We start from the raw sequence: 18,133 nt of genomic DNA, 5'->3' as shown, positions 1-18,133 counted from the left end.
TTAAGGGATACCTCAGGGCTCCCAGTTGGAGACTGCTCCACCCAACAGACAGGAGGTCCGGGCATGGGAGTCAGGAGGAGTCCAATCCTCTCCAGAATTCAGAGGCTGCAGGCAGCAGCAAGAGTGTGTGTGTGTGTGTATCTGCAAGAGGCAGTACACGGCCTGAGGACTAAGGCCAGAGCAGAGCTGTGGACGCTAGAGTAAAGTTGTTGGCACAGAAGCACCTATGGTCGGGGTGACCAGCATAAAGAGCCAGATGGGGTAGCATTTTCTGTTTGTGTATTTGCTGGGAGAAGAACCCCTGTGTGGGAAACCTATATGTTATGGACTTTTTATGTGCCTTTAATAAAAATGGGATACCAGGTCCTTACAATATAGTTCCTGATTACCCTGAATCACTTGAAAATGCATCTACCACTAGAGAAAATGATCCCCCATATTGAAGTTTTTTTATCTTAATGCATTCTATGCATTAAGATAAATTATACTGACTGACTGCTTAGAGAGGCCCTTATTTTTTTTAAACCTAATAAAAATAAAAAATGGCACATAAGAGGTTTTTTTTTGTCTGCTCTTAGGCAGGATCTTTACTAAAAGTAATATTCTGTGTACAGATTCCTTTTATATTATTCTCCAAATTTACAAGCATGCCAAATGTCATGCACGCATGACAATAACAACTTTATAGTGATAGAACATTTTGGTTGTTCAGCCTGGCTCGCTGGGGCTATTATGTATTTTTTCTTTTTGGATTAATAATTTCGTTTTTCATTATGATGTACTTATATATCCATTTTTTTTTTCAGGTGGATTAAACTTTTATGCCTCAGATAATGTTGATGCCAATAGTCTGATTGATGCATTCAGTTCCATAAAGTCTGGTAGTGGATATGAAGTTGATCAAACTATTCAGGTGATGCATTATTTTGTTACGCTGATATCACATTTTAGGCCCCATGCACACAGGGCGTCAGAAAAAACGAGCTGCAGAGCCTCGTCTAACGTCAGGAAAAAGCAGCTGTAAAAACATACTTTCAGTAGCTTTTTCCGTTTCCATTATTGCACGTTTGGCTGTGTTGGCTTTTAGCAGCGTTTTTTCTGCCTCCATTCAAAATCAATGGTTGCCTAGGAGCAGCTTTTAACCTATTGATTTGAATGGAAGTCGCATCACAAGTCAGATCAGGATTCGGATTCTCAGGGGAGCCTCACGCCGAAAAAACAGCGAGGGGTTCCCCCCAAAATCCTTACCATACCCTTATCCGAGCATGCAGCCCGGCAGGCTAGGAAAGGGGAGAGGACGAGCGAGCCGCCCCACCCCCCCTGGACCATACCAGGCCACATGCCCTCAACATGGGGAGGTGAGTGCTTTGGGGCAGGGGGAGCTCTGCACCCCCCACTCCAAAGCACCTTACCCCCATGTTGATGAGGACAAGGGCCTCTTCTCGACAACCCTGGGTGGTGGTTGTGGGGGTCTGTGGGCAGGGGGCTGATTGGAATCTGGAAGCCCCCTTTAACAAGGGGGCCCCCCAGATCCCGGACCCCTCCCTATGTGAATAGGTATGGGGTACATTGTACCCCTACCCATTCACCCCATAAAAGGCAGTGCATGTAAATAATGACAGGAGACATTTTGAGAAGTTTATTAAAAATCTTCATCCAGTCTTCTCCGTTCTGGTCTTTTCCGCTCTGGTCTTCCCCCCTCTGGTCTTCTCCCATCTGGTCTTCTCCCCTCTGGTCTTGTCCCCTCCGCTCTTCTTCCTCTGCTCTTCTTCCTCTGGTCTTCTCCCCTCTGGTTTTCTTCTTCCTCTGGTCCTCCTCCGGCCATGTCTCCAGTGATTATGCTCGCTCCAGTCTATGCAGCTTGTTATATAGCCATTAGGGGCGTGGTCTCCCGGTGATGTCCTCCGGAGACCCCGTCCCTTATGCCATCATAAGGGAGCGTGGTCTCCGGATGATGTCACCGGGAGGCCATGCCCCTAATGGCTATATAACAAGCTGCATAGACCGGAGCCGGCATAATCACCACAGACATGTCTCTATATGACATTTTAACAGCAGAGTCAAACTGAGAATCACTGCTTCAGTAAAACACTTCAGCTACATACACTTATTCTCATAAACAGTCTCCCTCACAGTGAAATCCAAAGTAGCTGTTATAATGCAGGTTAACATGCTGGAGGGATTCACGACCAAAAGGCAAAGTTCCGCTACACTGGAACTGGAGTACTCTAGAAGCAATCGTGGGGGGGACACCCTTCTTTAGATGGATCTTCTTGAGAAGCTGCATGATAACTGGCTCCGGCCTGGCTGCCTGCTGCTTGAGGTACACAGCTTCACATCAAGTAATAACCAAATCTCAATGAAAGAAGCGCTGGTTTCTTTGATGCAACTTTTACTGAGATATAATCCATACATGTGCCTTTACATATGAATAAGCAGATATGTGGTGGACATGAGAGGACATAAAGTATGCGTGTGTGGTGAAACTGAAAAACAAACATATGAAAGACAGGTATAAGTATGGCTATTTAACATCATACATTATACATAGTTATGCAGAAGATAGGGACTAACTAACATGTGCTTACTACATACTGGAACACATATTATCTATACAAAGGTCTAAAATCCCTCTATACAGGCTGAACTAGCAAATCCTTTACTTACAGGCTTTTGGTGTTCATCAGATTTGCAATAGATTAGCTTGAGAGGTCCTATGTCTGTTCCCTATGGTGTCTCACGCTGGAATGGATAGACAAGTTTAGACTTGCCCAAAGCAGAAGGGAGAAGACCCGCCCCTAGGCTACAAGAAAATGGAGGGTCTTAAAGGGACAGACACTGCTGAGTGCCGAGCACATGAAATATAGTGCGAATGCAGCACACTCCCCACCTGGCATACTTTTTTTATGCCACTAACCATTGGACAGAATTAAAACGACTTCAGAAATTGGCCTAGCATACACCTTGGGAGTGCCCTGTCTAACAACTCTAACTTCAACTTTTCTAACTTTAGCATCACTACTAGGATCAGTTCCCACAATGAGTCCAATAGGCCACTCGTTCGTGTGGGCCTGAGTGTCTTTTAGTAAGACAACGTCTCCAATTTGTAAGTTGGGCTTGTCATCTTGCCATTTCTTGCGTGACTGCAGTGTCACCAGGTATTCTTGTCTCCACCTCTTCCAGAAAATGTCCGCAAGACTTTGAACTTGTCTCCATTGCTTGGTGTACAAGTCCTTGAGGTCAAAGTCTCTTGTGGGAGCTGTCACTGGTTCCATCTTCTGGAGCGAGCTGTGTCGAGAAATCTCTTCATTTTTCGAAAGGCTTTGGATTTCTTCTTTAAAGACTTCCTGCTGGACGCATCTGATGATCGTGACCTTGGCTTGTTCAAGGTGGTCTTTGCTACGCTGATCAGTATTGGTAGCTCTGCAGGAGTATCTGGCTAAACAGATACGTTTTCCGATTGCACGGATCAGCGACTTCCAGCTGGAAAACCTTTCAAATCTATGGGCGCCCAGACTGTCTCTTGTAACTAAAGTCTTGCAAACTGCAACTTGAGGTCTTACCTCTTTGTCTTGATCTGGTTCTATGAGCTGAAAGGTCTCTACCTGAGTAGTCTCTTTGGTTTCTGGCTTACCAAGAAAGGAAGGACCTACGAACCAGTTAGTTTGCTTGAGTGCAGCGGCTGACATCAGTCTTGTCCCGTGATCAGCTGGGTTCTTGTCTGTGCTGATGTGATGCCACTGTTCTGGACTTGTAGACTTTCTGATACGTGTCACTCTGTTGGCCACGTATGTATAAAATCTTCTTGAAGCGTTGTAAATATATCCTAACACAATCTTGCTGTCTGTATAAAAGTTCACTGCATGGACCTCAATGTCCAGTTCTGTCGTAATCATGTCTGCCATCTCTACAGCTAAGACAGCAGCACAAAGTTCTAGACGTGGGACAGTATGAGCGGGTCTCTGAGCCAGTTTAGATTTTCCCAAAATGAACCCAATATGGCTTTGTCCCTCAGTGTCTATTACCCTAAGGTAGGTTACAGCTGCGATAGCTATAGTGGAAGCATCAGAGAATATGCATATTTCTCTTCTCTTTGTAGCAGATAAGGAAACAGGTGCGTACGGTCTTGGGATGCTGAGTTGTTCAAGCTCTAACAATGAGTCTTTCCACAACTTCCACTGCATTTCCTTCTCTTCAGGTAGAGGTACGTCCCAGTCACTTTGTTCTTGCTCAATAGTGAACTGTCTCAAAAGAGCTTTGCCTTGCATGATGATAGGTGCTACGAATCCCAGGGGGTCATAAAGACTGTTGACTGTAGATAGGACACCTCTTTTTGTAAATGGCTTCTCTTCTCTGGCGACCTTGAAGGTGAAACTGTCAGTCTTCAGGTCCCAACTAAGCCCAAGACTTCTCTGCAAGGGTGGTGATTCTGTTCCTAGATCCAAGTCTTTGAGATCTTTAGCACGGTCTTCCGTTGGAAATGCTTCCATAACTCTGCTGCTGTTGGAAGCTATGTTATTCAATCTTATGTTGGATTCTGCCAACATTTCTCTTGTACTTTTCAAGACCTTAATAGCTTCTTCGTTGCTGGAGAAAGAAGCAAGTCCATCATCTACGTAAAAGTTCTTCATGACAAACTGTGTGGCTTCTTGACCATGTCCTTCATCTTGCTGTGCTGCTCGTCTCAAGTTGTAGATAGCTACAGCTGGAGAAGGGCTGTTTCCAAACACATGTACCTTCAGCCTGTACTCTGTGATGTCTTTGTTAAAGTCATTGTCTGCATACCACAGGAACCTTAAGTAGTCTCTGTGATCTTCTCGAACAAGGAAACAGTAGAACATCTGTTGTACGTCTGCTGTTACTGCTACAAGTTCTTTTCTGAACCTGATGAGTACTCCCAGGAGTGTATTGTTCAGGTCAGGTCCGCTGAGAAGGACATCATTTAGTGAGATGCCTTCGTGCTTCGCACTAGAGTCAAATACTACACGTATCTGACCTGGTTTCTGAGGATGGTACACCCCAAATATTGGTAAGTACCAGTGTTCTTGGTTTTCCTTTAGTGGTGATGCCCTTTCTGCTTGCTCGTTGTCAAAGATCTTTTGCATGAAGGCTTGGAAGTGTTTCTTCATACTTGGCTTTCTTTGTAGAGTGCGTTGCAACGAGGTGAAGCGTTTTTCAGCTTGTACCCTGTTGTCAGGAAGGCGATGGCGTGGTGACCGGAAGGGTAGAGGGGCTACCCAGCTGCCTGACTTGTCTCTGAAGACTTCTCTGTCCATGATCTCAAGGAAGAGTGTATCTTCCACCGAGGGTGCTGGCTTGTCGTCGTCTCGTGTTCTTTCAAATACTTTGCAGCCTAGTTCATCTGTATATCCAGTTGAGGCTAAGTCTTCCATGTACCTCTGGATACTCCGCTGATGTGTTGGGTTACCTAATCTCTCTTTAATGTGTAGACTGTTGGTACATGGGTAAAGACAAGATGTACGACCATTCTGTAACAGATGTGTTCTGTAAACATTTACCTTTGCTGGTCTGTGCAGTCCGTCTAGACATACCTCTCCAACGATGAAACATCCGATATCAAGGCGTTGTGCAAATGGTGCGTTGTGTGGCCCATTGTACTGTTCTCTGACTTTGTGCACTCTGAGGATATCTCTCCCAAGTAGAAGGGTGATTGCAGCATCTGGATCTAGTGCTGGTATCTGGTCGGCTATTCTCACTAGATGAGGGTGATGACGAGCAACTTCAGGTGTGGGGATCTCTGACTTGTCGTCTGGTATCTCATCACATTCTATGAGGGTAGGAAGATTCACCTTTGTCTTTCCATCTAATGACTCGATGATGTAGTTGTTTGCTCTTCTCCCTGTCGTCTCTACAACTCCAGAACAAGTCTTCAAGGTGTATGGAGTTGGACTTCCTTTGTCACCAAAGAGGTCAAAGAACTCTGTTTTTGCCAGAGATCTGTTACTCTGTTCATCCAAGACTGTGTACATCTTGATTGCCTTTTCTCTGAAACCTGCAGGATACACCTTGACTAAGCATATCTTGGAGCATGATCTAGGACGGCCCTGCTCTGTACAGATCTCTGTGCACTTGGAGGATACTGCTGGCGTTGTACTCTCGTCTTGCTCACCACCATGATCTTCTTGAGTTGCTGGAACTTCTTGCTTCCATGGTGGTGGTCCTGGGTGCAGTGTTGACAGGTGTCTGTCACTGTTGCACTCTGTGCATTGTATGGTTTTTGTACAGTCTTTTGCAAGATGTTGAATTGAAGCACAACATCTGAAACAAATGCGATTGTCTTTAAGGTAAGCTTTGCGCTCTTCTAATGTCTTACTTCTGAAACTGCGACATTTTCTTAGTGGGTGAGGCTTGTTGTGGATCGGACATATTTTGTCTGGCTCCTCCACTTTCTTACTTGCGTAGTCTTCCTGATTGGCTGCAGATTCAGTAGGGACTTCTGTTGCTTTGCGTTCTTTGTAAAGCACTGGAGGTTTTTGTTCTACCTTTGGGAAGCTTGCCGTTCTCTTGTTCAGGAAAGCAAAGCTTGGATCATTGCGTGTTTCTGCTTGGTCTACAATGAATTCAGCGAGGAAAGCAAACGGTGGAAACGCAACTCGACGATCTTTCTTGTATCTTGATGCTTGAGTGACCCACCTTTCTTGCAAGTTGTAAGGAAGTTTCTCGATTATGGGATCAATTCCACATGCTGTATCCAAGTATGAGAGACCTGGCAGATATCCACTAGACTTAGCGGCTTCTATTTCTAAGAGTAGGTCCCCCAAACCTCTCAGCTTCTGATTGTCCTTGTTTGTTATTCTTGGATAGTTTTCTATCCTCTTCAGAAGCGCATCCTCAATCACTTCAGGTGATCCATAGCATTGTTCTAGTCTTTGCCACACCATTGCAAGTCCTGATGCTGCGTCATGAACATGTACTGACCTGGTTCTTTGGGCTTGCTCAGTGGACTCTGGTCCTAGCCATTTGACGAGCTGGTCAAGCATTTCTCTGTCTGTCAGATCTAAGTCTTGGGTACCGCTCAGGAAAGAGGACTTCCAGGCCCAGTAGTTTTCTGGACGGTCATCGAATTTCATGAGACCAGCGCTCACTACCTCACGGCGCATCAGGAATCTTGTGACTTCTGTAGCTCTTGCTGCGTCTGGTGAATACTTCCTGGGTGTAAACTCAGGGTATGGCTGCGGTTGGTAAGGCTTATTAGACGCTTGACTAAGTCCACTTTGGTTAGGTTGCTGTTCTCGTCTGTTGTAAATCTTTCTGCTATAATCCAGGCTTGTATTTGCTTGAGGAGGGATTACCTCAGCATCTGTTTGCACTCTTGGAGGGTTGGCAGATTGGTCTTAGAGCATGCGACCACTTGACTCCTCACGCTGAGGTTCTGATTCAGTCTTGCAGTGTGGCGTAGTATCAAAGTTGCTTATTGCTGGTGGAGTCAATGACGACCTAGGTATGTCATTGGACTGCTGGTCAGTGTACATGGTTGCTTGTGACTGTACGTACTCACGGGTGCGTTGGATTGCGCTGTGGGTTGACGTCTGGGTTTCTTTGCCAGCGAACTGAGATTCGGCAGCTCTTGCAAGAACTTCTGCCTCTGCTAAGGCTGCTGCAGCGTTTTTCTGCTGTTTGAGTAAGTGTAAAGATGCTTGCACTTCTGCTTTTTTCCTAAGTGCCTCAGATTCACTTTTTGGTTGCTCTCTCATCAATTCAGCTTCCTGTTCTGCATAAGAAGCCATCGCACAGGCTGCTTCTGCTTTTGCTCTTGCCTTGGTTGCTTTGACGCTAACTGATGACAGACTGGTGATGCTTGAATGTCTAGAACTAGTTATGCTTGAATGTCTAGAAATAGTGATGCTTGAATGTCTAGAACTAGTGCGTTTAGATCTTGCCGCACCGGCGCTAGCTGGAGTCAGATCTGCTTGACTGGATGTTCCGGACAGTGTTGTGCATCTAGACCTAGTTCTTGGCAAGCTGCATGTGTCTTCCTCTTTACAGGAGCATTGAGGGTTAACTGACAGAGTGTTGTTCTCTGTGTTCTGCTTCTCCATTTTGCTAACAGTGTGAGATGCTGATGATGATGACGATGATGACTGAACACACAGCCTTCTGAAATTAGTTTCACTTTCATTTTGCTTCCACACAGACTGGATTTATGAGTCCTTTTACTGCTGTGGACGATTCAAAGCTGTTTAACTGCTTCTGATAACGTTTTAAAGCCTTTTTACTGTAATGTCTCGGCTGTGTGTTGCTTGAGGTACACAGCTTCACATCAAGTAATAACCAAATCTCAATGAAAGAAGCGCTGGTTTCTTTGATGCAACTTTTACTGAGATATAATCCATACATGTGCCTTTACATATGAATAAGCAGATATGTGGTGGACATGAGAGGACATAAAGTATGCGTGTGTGGTGAAACTGAAAAACAAACATATGAAAGACAGGTATAAGTATGGCTATTCAACATCATACATTATACATAGTTATGCAGAAGATAGGGACTAACTAACATGTGCTTACTACATACTGGCAGGGCCAGATTAACGTAGGGGCTATTGGAGCTGCAGCTCCAGGCCCCTACCTTTATATAGGCCCCAGGTTGGCCATATTCACTGTTACCGCTCTTCTGTCACTTGTAAACACAGAAGTCTGGCTTCTATGCTCGCTTCCCCAGGCAGCTCCCTCAGAACCTCCCCACACAGCACGAAGGCCGGACAAGGAGGGACAGTTGCCGATGCATGGATGTGTTTATGGGCTTCAGAGACAGCATCCCATGTGGAATTAGGCATGCATGGCTGCACCCTTCCTCCTCTGGGTGCATGCCAAGGCACGGCCCTTAAGGCCCTTCAAAATCATCAGCACCAAGCCCATGATGCTCTTAATCCGGCCCTGCATACTGGAACACATATTATCTATACAAAGGTCTAACATCCCTCTATACAGGCTGAACTAGCAAATCCTTTACTTACAGGCTTTTGGTGTTCATCAGATTTGCAATAGATTAGCTTGAGAGGTCCTATGTCTGTTCCCTATGGTGTCTCACGCTGGAATGGATAGACAAGTTTAGACTTGCCCAAAGCAGAAGGGAGAAGACCCGCCCCTAGGCTACAAGAAAATATAGGGTCTTAAAGGGACAGACACTGCTGAGTGCCGAGCACATGAAATATAGTGCGAAGGCAGCACAGAGGGTCTCTAACTTGGCTTCAGAGCAATGGCCCACCTACCTCTGCCTCATTAGGTGGGACATCCCTGAGCTCCTGAGGGATGGAAGCAGAGAAACTAAAACTCCTTGGCAGGGCCGAAATTAGGGGGGTATATGCCCTGCGTAACAAGCTTAGAGGTCGCTGCCGGCCCCAGGAGCCAAACTGAGAAAGTTGGATGACTGCAGCTAACACCAGAAATACACAACCCATAATGCAGTGCATGATGACCTTCACCCCAGGTCATCTAGGTCAAAAGAGCCAATCATTTGAAGAAATGGCTAACCCAACCCCCTTTCTACTAAACATTGGGCTACAGCAAAGCCATATTATCAGTGTGTTGGGGCTATTAGGAAGACATGACAATTCTTTATAGGGAGAAACACTTCTTTTTTTTCTTTTTTTTGTTATAAGTTCACTATGGCAGTGCTAGACTTTCCATGCCTTTTGTTTGACAACAGCTTACTTTTTAGCCCCTCAAATGGGCAGAACATAATAAGATTTGCCCCCCGATAGACTTCAGTTGGGTTTTCCCCAAATTTACCAACCTTTGAACCTCAAGCAAGATTTGCTAACCTTTGAACTGTCCCCAAATCAAACCCAGAGAGATTAATTTATCCCTAGTAATGTGTTTTCAACTCCAATCTTCAATCAAAACTTCAGTAAAGCTCCCCTGACTTTTTCTTATAATTTGCTTTTAAAACTGAATTTCAGGTATGGATTTTAAAGCATAGTTGCATTGGTCTATCATAGACCAATATGGGTAAGCATATGCAATACTTGTGGGAAACCTGCGAAGGCTGGAAATCACTGTAGTAGTTAGTATTACTACAGTAACTGCCTCTGTCTTTTGGGTCCCATGCTGAGCAGCTGTCCTTCTGCATTGTAACTATATTGGGTCGTCTGTTCAGCAGAGTACCATTCACAGAATGCCTTGCATTTTTCTGAATGAATGCAAGATGTTCTCTGATTGGACAAGGTCACAAACTCTACCCAGTCCAATCAGAGAACTTATTGCATTCATTGAGAAATTTGCAATTCTGTGAATGGCCTCATACCTGAGTGAGCGATTGGTTTGGAAAATTTGTTACTAACTATATATTCCAACTATCTCTTTTGCACAGCTGGAGAGCACTGGGGCATCACTCCCACAATCAGACTGTCTAAAGGGCACTGTTTTTATTGATAAAACAGTGGGAAATGAAACCTTTTTCTTGGTAACCTGGCAGAGTGCTGTACCCACTATTAACTTGCAGAATCCAAAGGGAGTAATATACACTGGAGCGAACTTCGTAAATGACGCTGCCACTAAATCTTCCAGGCTTCAAATTCCAGGATCTGCTGAGGTAAATCATCTGTTTTTATTTATCAAAATATGGTCATATATCATTTAGAAACACATATGAAATAGCACAGTTCTTAAAACTACCAATCTGTACCTTGTAGTTACAGTTAAAACTATAACGACACCCTGGCAGCCTCTGTTGTCAAGGACAGAGAAATATAATCTCATGTTATCTATTCACTCCAGTGCAGAAGTGTTCTCTCTTCTGATGTATATCCTTTGTGACAATTGTGGAATGCATTTGGAATATTGTATATCCCTCTTAGAGCTTAGCTTTAGGAGGACAACAATGGGCTCATAGTAGAGTAAAGATGGGTATTCACCCTCAGTTTTTTTTTTATTCAACAATTGAATTGAACAAAAACCCTGACAGATCGCTCTATCTATACAAATGATGTGATTTCTCCCGCTGTGTCTTTGTATTGTGATAGGGGAGACCCTCCCCCCTTTTCAGAAAACACTAATCAGTGCTTGCAGCTATTGGCTGCAAGAGCTGATCAGATGCTGGTTTTTCAGCCTGTCCCTTTGGCAAGAGCCAGTCATTTGACTAGCTTCTGTCGGACAGAATACAGAAATAGAACTTCCGAAGACGTCACGCATTGATGACGAAACGCGTCAAGTTGAACCGCACGTAGCCTCGTTTTAAACATAGAAACATAGAAACATAGAATGTGTCGGCAGATAAGAACCATTTGGCCCATCTAGTCTGCCCAATATATCTGAATCCTATGAATAGTCCCTGGCCCTATCTTATATGAAGGATAGCCTTATGCCTATCCCATGCATGCTTAAACTCCTTCACTGTATTTGCAGCTACCACTTCTGCAGGAAGGTTATTCCATGCATCCACTACTCTCTCAGTAAAGTAATACTTCCTCATATTACTTTTAAACCTTTGGCCCTCTAATTTAAAACTGTGTCCTCTTGTGGTAGTTTTTCTTTTTTAAATATGCTCTCCTCCTTTACCGAGTTGATTCCCTTTATGTATTTAAAAGTTTCTATCATATCCCCTCTGTCTCTTCTTTCTTCCAAGCTATACATGTTAAGGTCCTTTAACCTTTCCTGGTAAGTTTTTTCCTGCAATCCATGTACTAGTTTAGTAGCTCTTCTCTGAACTCTCTCTAGAGTATCTATATCCTTTTGGAGATATGGCCTCCAGTACTGCGCACAATACTCCAAGTGAGGTCTCACCAGTGTTCTGTACAGCGGCATAAGCACTTCTCTCTTTCTACTGCTTATACCTCTCCCTATACATCCAAGCATTCTGCTGGCATTTCATGCTGCTCTATTACATTGTCTTCCCACCTTTAAGTCTTCTGAAATAATTACTCCTAAATCCCTTTCCTCAGATACTGAGGTCAGGACTGTGTCAAATATTCTATATTCTGCCCTTGAGTTTTTACGCCCCAGGTGCATTATCTTGCACTTATCCACATTGAATTTCAGTTGCCAGAGTTCTGACCGTTCTTCTAGTTTTCCTAAATCCTTTTCCATTTGGCGTTTCCCTCCAGGAACATCAACCCTGTTACATATCTTTGTGTCATCAGCAAAAAGACAAACCTTACCATCGAGGCCTTTTGCAATATCACTTATGAAGATATTAAACAAAATTGGTCCCAGTACAGATCTGAGGTACCCCACTGGTAACATGACCTTGTTCTGAATGTTCTCCATTGACTACAACCCTCTGTTGTCTGTCACTCAGCCACTGCCTAATCCACTCAACAATATGGGAGTCCATGCTCAATGACTGCAGTTTATTGATAAGTCTTCTATGTGGGACAGTGTCAAAAGCCTTACTAAAATCTAGATATGCAATGTCTACTGCACATCCACCGTCTATTATTTTAGTCACCCAGTCAAAAAAATCTATAAGATTTATTTGACATGATCTCCCTGAAGTAAACCCATGTTGTTTTTCATCTTGCAATCCATGGGATTTAAGATGTTCCACAATCCTATCGTTTAATAGGGTTTCCATTAATTTGCCTACTATTGATGTCAGACTCACTGGTCTATAGTTGCTCGATTCCTCCCTACTACTTTTCTTGTGAATCGGCACGACATTTGCCAATTTCCACTGTTTTCACTGTGGTACGTGGAACGCAAGCCGATTTACATCCGAAAGCTCCGTGTAGAGAGCGGGCGAACCCTCACCGGCGTCCTGCAAGGCTTCCAACACTCGGGCTCTTTGCAGTATTCCACTGTTATTTTAACACTGTACCACCAACATTTTATACTAATATTTTTAAGCACTATTGCACTTTTTTTGTTCTTTTAAAAAATAAACATGGATTTTTATACTACACCATGAGGAGTGCGATATTTTTGTCTCAATACACCAACCAATAGGATCCAGGACCACCCGAGCACGGACGGATGGGACCCCGCTGGACACTCACCATACAAGCTCATTTAACCCACTTGCCGTAAGACATTGGGGGTCAACAACATCTGGTGAGTTTGCATTGCCTACCCCATGTATACAGGAGCACGTAGGGTAACACCACTATTGCACTGTTGATTTGAAAAACACCAACACTGAAGTTAGAACAGTCACTTGGAATTATTATTTATTTTTGGAGTATATGGACGCTATCTTTATGCACTAAGCACTTTTCTTTTGATTATTGGACTTTTTAATGAACTTTTAGGTTATCACTGTGATATGGTATTTATCCATAAGTGTATATATTATTTTGTTTGTAAAACCAAAATAAGCACAGCCTATGCACTTTATATATATATATTTTTTTTGGTTAATCAAACACACGGGACTAGTGTGTGCACTATTTTTGTCTATGACTGCAAAGTCAAATTTAGCACAGTATATGCACAATTAATTTTTTTGTGGTTTATTAAGCACATGGGAATAGTATATAGGTGGTATCACACACCCCCTATATTTAGGTATGTGCTTTCGGTAACATTCATTATACTACCTAGTACTATACGAACACCCTCAGGGCTGTTTGCAGTAGCATCTCCTAAGTCACAGGTAGACTTGTTGGTGCCAATACCAACATACCCGGTATCACTAATCCACATACCATCTCACACAGCATTTTCCCATACCACCCTGCTACAGGATATGCGCTGTTGACGTAATATTCAATATTACACAAAATTTCCAGCTGTAAACACTGACTAAAAGTTAGCCGGATTAACAGGAAACAGACGATTTTTGGCCAGTGAGCACCCAGCTTTAGGGACATGAAGCATTTACTACCATTCAACACAAGTGTGATCACTACTAGTTGCAAGAATGTTCAACCATTACACCCAAGACTCACAAGTCCCCAACACAGGACACAGAGACTGACCATTGTGACGTAGCACCCTACAACGTAGGTGCTAGGTAAAGTATAGTGGGCCTTGTCTGCTTATCAGCAGAGCCATGATTTTCAGCTGGGCTGTCATGTCTCCCAGGTGTGGCTGTTGAGATTGGGGAGTCTCCCCACTGTGCTCCATGAGAGGGTTCTCATTGGGCAGTGGAGGAAACCCAGCCAATGGCACACTCAGGCCTGTATCTACCCCAGAAAGGCAGATTCTGATGCACAGCATTCTGGGAGTGGGTATAAGTTTGAAGGGAACACATGACGCAGTGTCTTTGGGGAGAAGCAGAGTCCCAGGAGGGAGAGTACGGCTGTCTCTCCTCCTGTCAGAGGAATCGGGTGTCCCAGGTGGCTTGCCTGAGGGGACAGAGGGCTAAGCCGAGCTGCAGAGAGGATCCGTGCCAAGAATCAGCGGAGCAGAGAGAGGGGTCAAGTTTCAGGAAAGCATTCCCAGTTCGTGAGTACTGCAAATTGCCCCTGGGGGTCGGCCTAGAGAGAGGGGACCACTCCGGTGAACGTCATAGGGATCCAGGAGCTAGGTAGCCGGTGCAGGAGCAAGTGTAAAGGGGGTGCCAGTGTTGACCATGAAGTGTGAAGGGGGTGCCAGTGTGTGGACCCTGAAGCGTAGAGGGGGTGCCTAGTGAGAGGACCCTGAAGTGTAGAGGGGGTGCCTAGTGAGAGGACCCTGAAGTGTAGAGGGGGTGCCTAGTGAGAGGACCCTGAAGTACAGAGGGGGCACCAGCGGTTGGGCCCTGAAGTGTTAAAAGTGTACAGCGTGCAGTGTACAGTGCTGAGAGTTGCAGCAGCAGAAGCAGTATACAGAAGCTACCTCAGTCAGGAAGGACTGGAGGGAGCAGTGTTCGGGACTTTTGAGCTATCCAGAGCATCAGAAGTCAAGTTCAAGTACAGTACAGCAAGTCAGTGTTTCTCAAGCGCCCACAAGCGTTGGTCGGCATCCAGCCAGCATTAAGACAGCGCTGAAAGGCATTTTTCTCCAAAGTGTCCCATTTGTACCTAGTTGAGCCACAGGAGTATCCCACTCATTCCCTTCTCCCATCCCCAATATCAAATAAACAAAACAAACCAAAGATGCTGGATTGGTTCTTGACTCAAATCTCACACTTGGGTATTCAGCTTAAATGGGCTGAAGGTGTCACCGGTAACCATGGCAGACCCACATCAGGCCCAATGCCTGGCAATCCTGCTACAGTTACTATGGACTGACAATATGTATGCAGTGCTACCCCTGCAGGAGCCGCTAGTGAATATTTTTATCTCCCACCCTGCACAGCCAGGCACATGCCTTTTCCACTTACTCTGGAGACAAGAAACCTTGCAGCTTTGTTTTTTTATTTTTTTTTATTTTAGGGGGATTAAACTTGGAAAGGGTAAAGGTTCTTATGGGATGCCCATTTGATCAGCAAAGAAACTCTTCAGGGACTCAACTATATACATCCAGTATATACACTTTTCCTCTTCTACCTCCAGCACAGACTTGTTTGTAGAACTACATCTCCCAGAACCAGCTAGTACTGACAGTTTAATCCAACAAAATCTTAGTCAGATCCAAGTGAATGCCCTTTGCAGGCAGGGACCGTGGGACCCTTTGGTAGTGTAGCAAAAAGAGAGGTGCTGCTCTTCAGGCACTGGCAGCCTTCTCCACAGTCCTCCGAGACTGACTCTGCATCCATCCCAGACTGCTAGCACCCATTCCCTTCAGGCATGCCTCTCAGTCCTCTGAGTGTAACACTCACCAGCCCTCTTGGCTGTTTTCCTCCCTGGAGATTTTCCGGCAGTGTTCTCCTGCTGTCCTCTCCTTGCCCGATGCCTCCTGGTCAAGATTCCTTCATTTGTCATGAGATGGCATCCCTTCTGCACCCCAGCTCAGGTCTGAGTTCATCCCCCCAGACAAGGGGGTTAATCTCAAAGGCCTCTGACAGCCTAACACTCCATCTCCATCTTCCACCTGAACGGCACTGCCCCAGCTGGGCTGACCATGAGTATTTGAGGCGTCCAGCCCCCTGCCAACCCATCTGTTGGGGATTGGTCAGGGCCCTAAGAATACTCCAGCAAGCTCCTCCTAGACCCCTCCCAACTGCTTCTGGAATCTTCTCCAAGTTTCCAACAAGCAAAGAGGAGTCACCAGAGATGCTGCTGAGTCATCCAGCCCTCCCCGAGTCACTCAAAACCCTGGCCCAGAAAAACACACAGGCTTGGCTGCTAGTCAAGCCCGAATTTACCTACACTAACAAAAGTCTAACATTAGCACTCTAGCCATGCTAGGGGGTGCTACATGTAGACCCAGGGAATAACCTCTGAAACAATAAGGGTTTAACACCAGCTTGAATTGGGGATTATCCTCTTTTACAGACAGGGAGAAATCACTAACACTGCTGCAAACAGAAAATCACCATTACAATACTAGCACAATAGCCAGGATATGATCATCACATTATCTCCAACAGCAAGGAAATTACCCTTAAAATAATGTCACTTCACCAAGATAGTGATGACCACTGTGATCACTGCTCGATTCAGGAGTTACCACCAGCCATATTTTCTCAAGTCTATGAGCTAGCTGACTCCCCATGGGGTTGATTTACTAAAGGCAATAGGATGTTCACTTTGCAAGAAATTATCTTAGTGAATGCGGTGAAAATGCACATTGCAAAGAATAACCAGTCATTTGTTATGAAAATTTAAAAAAATGAATTTTTGCTTGCACATGATTGGATATCAGTCAGCAGAGCTTAACCTCATTCAGTAAGCTAAGGGAAAGTTCCCTTTAAATGTCTACAGGCTACAGTATTTGCAAGGTATTAGTAAGGCAACCCAAAGTGTTTGATATTTATGACAGTTGTTAAATTAGGATTTAGACAAAATAAGTGCACTGAACTACAGTTAACAGTGAGGGAAAAAATATTTGATCCTCTGCTAATTTTGTACCTTTGCCCACTGACAAATAAATTATCAGTCTATAATTTTAATGGTAGGTTTATTTTAACAGTGAGAGACAGAATAACTACAAAACAATCCAGAAAAACGGATAGGGGAGGGTTATTGCGCTACAGGGGGATGGTAATAAGTTAGCAAAAAATTAGCATAAAATAATTATATATCTGGTGATCAATAAATAAATGTATCAATAAATAAAAGTATCAATGAATAAAACCATAAGGTGTGCTGTGTTACAATATTAAATAAAACCTTTTAAATATCTAAAACATGATCCTTGTGCATAAATCTAAAAAATCCACCTGTGATAAGTCATAAATCAAATAATCATCAATATTGGTATTAAATATATTCAAAAAAAGTGCTCTGTGCTCCAAAATAACTATAGATGAGTGATAGTCTCTCAATTTCCAGTGCTATCTTAAAGTGCTTAATTGTCCAAAAAAACTTCATCAAATGGGGTAAATTTCTTTTAAATCCAAGTGTTGGACCTCCACCAAACACCGTGAAAACAAACAAGGTGATTTTCTGCTCCTAATCACCCCTCTGGATGTGCTAGCCGCTCACCTTCAATTAAATAGAATTGCGCCTTTATTAATATAATCCCTGGAACCTCCTCTCCTTCCTCTTTTCTCTATGTCCTCTCTGAGTGGTCCTTGGCTTCAGTCTCTGGATCGGGGTATCTCTCCTCACAACGGGGTCCCAGATATCTCAAAGGAAAGTGCTTACATAATGCAGTATTGCCATAGATTTCAAAAATGTATTAAAGTAAAAACACACTTACAAACAAACGTGGTTTCTCCGCTTTGTAAATGGTACAGGGAATCGCGGACCTACTTCCGCAAACAAACCTCACTTCCGGCACTGTCCCTATGCGTTTCGTCACGTCTGCCCATGTGACTTCTTCAGGGAATTCAGAAAAACGCATTTCAGAAAAGTTATAAATTGATTTGCATTTTAATGAGTGAAATAAGTATTTGACCCCTTCACAAAACATGACTTAGTACTTGGTAGCAAAACCCTTGTTGGCAATCACAGAGATCAGACGTTTCTTGTAGTTGGGCACCGGGTTTGCACACATCTCAGGAGGGATTTTTTCCCACTCCTCTTTGCAGATCCTCTCCAAGTTATTCAGGATTTGAGGCTGACGTTTCATAACTCAAGTCTTCAGCTCCCTCCACATATTTTCTATGGAATTAAAGTCCAGAGACTGGTTAGGCCACACCAGGACCTTCATGTGCTTCTTCTTGAGCCACTACTTAGGTTACCTTGGCCATGTGTTTTGGG

General features: G+C 44.1%; 2 protein-coding genes across 2 annotated transcripts in view; one reads left to right on the top strand and one right to left on the bottom strand.

Annotated features, from left to right (window-relative positions):
• Window positions 1-18,133, top strand: part of LOC309561729 (calcium-activated chloride channel regulator 1-like) — a gene marked incomplete at its 3' end in the record, with an annotated part of 107,316 nt that overhangs the window by 57,330 nt on the left and 31,853 nt on the right. The window contains exons 9-10 of the mRNA XM_082265722.1: window positions 807-913; window positions 10,336-10,557. Of these exons, the coding sequence (XP_082121848.1) occupies window positions 807-913; window positions 10,336-10,557 (329 nt within the window). The remainder of the gene's footprint in view (window positions 1-806; window positions 914-10,335; window positions 10,558-18,133) is intronic.
• LOC309561652 (uncharacterized protein) lies at window positions 2,913-3,932 on the bottom strand (the record flags this gene model as incomplete). The annotated part of the gene is made up of 1 exon (XM_082265645.1): window positions 2,913-3,932. Exon 1 carries the CDS (start codon window positions 3,903-3,905, stop codon window positions 2,913-2,915), a length of 993 nt encoding a protein of 330 aa, XP_082121771.1. The 5' UTR covers window positions 3,906-3,932.

The sequence above is a fragment of the Pelophylax lessonae genome (assembly GCF_965119305.1).
Source record: "Pelophylax lessonae genome assembly, chromosome: 8".
Classification (NCBI taxonomy): Eukaryota; Metazoa; Chordata; class Amphibia; order Anura; family Ranidae; genus Pelophylax; species Pelophylax lessonae.
This window is presented reverse-complemented; position numbering and strand designations above follow the sequence as displayed.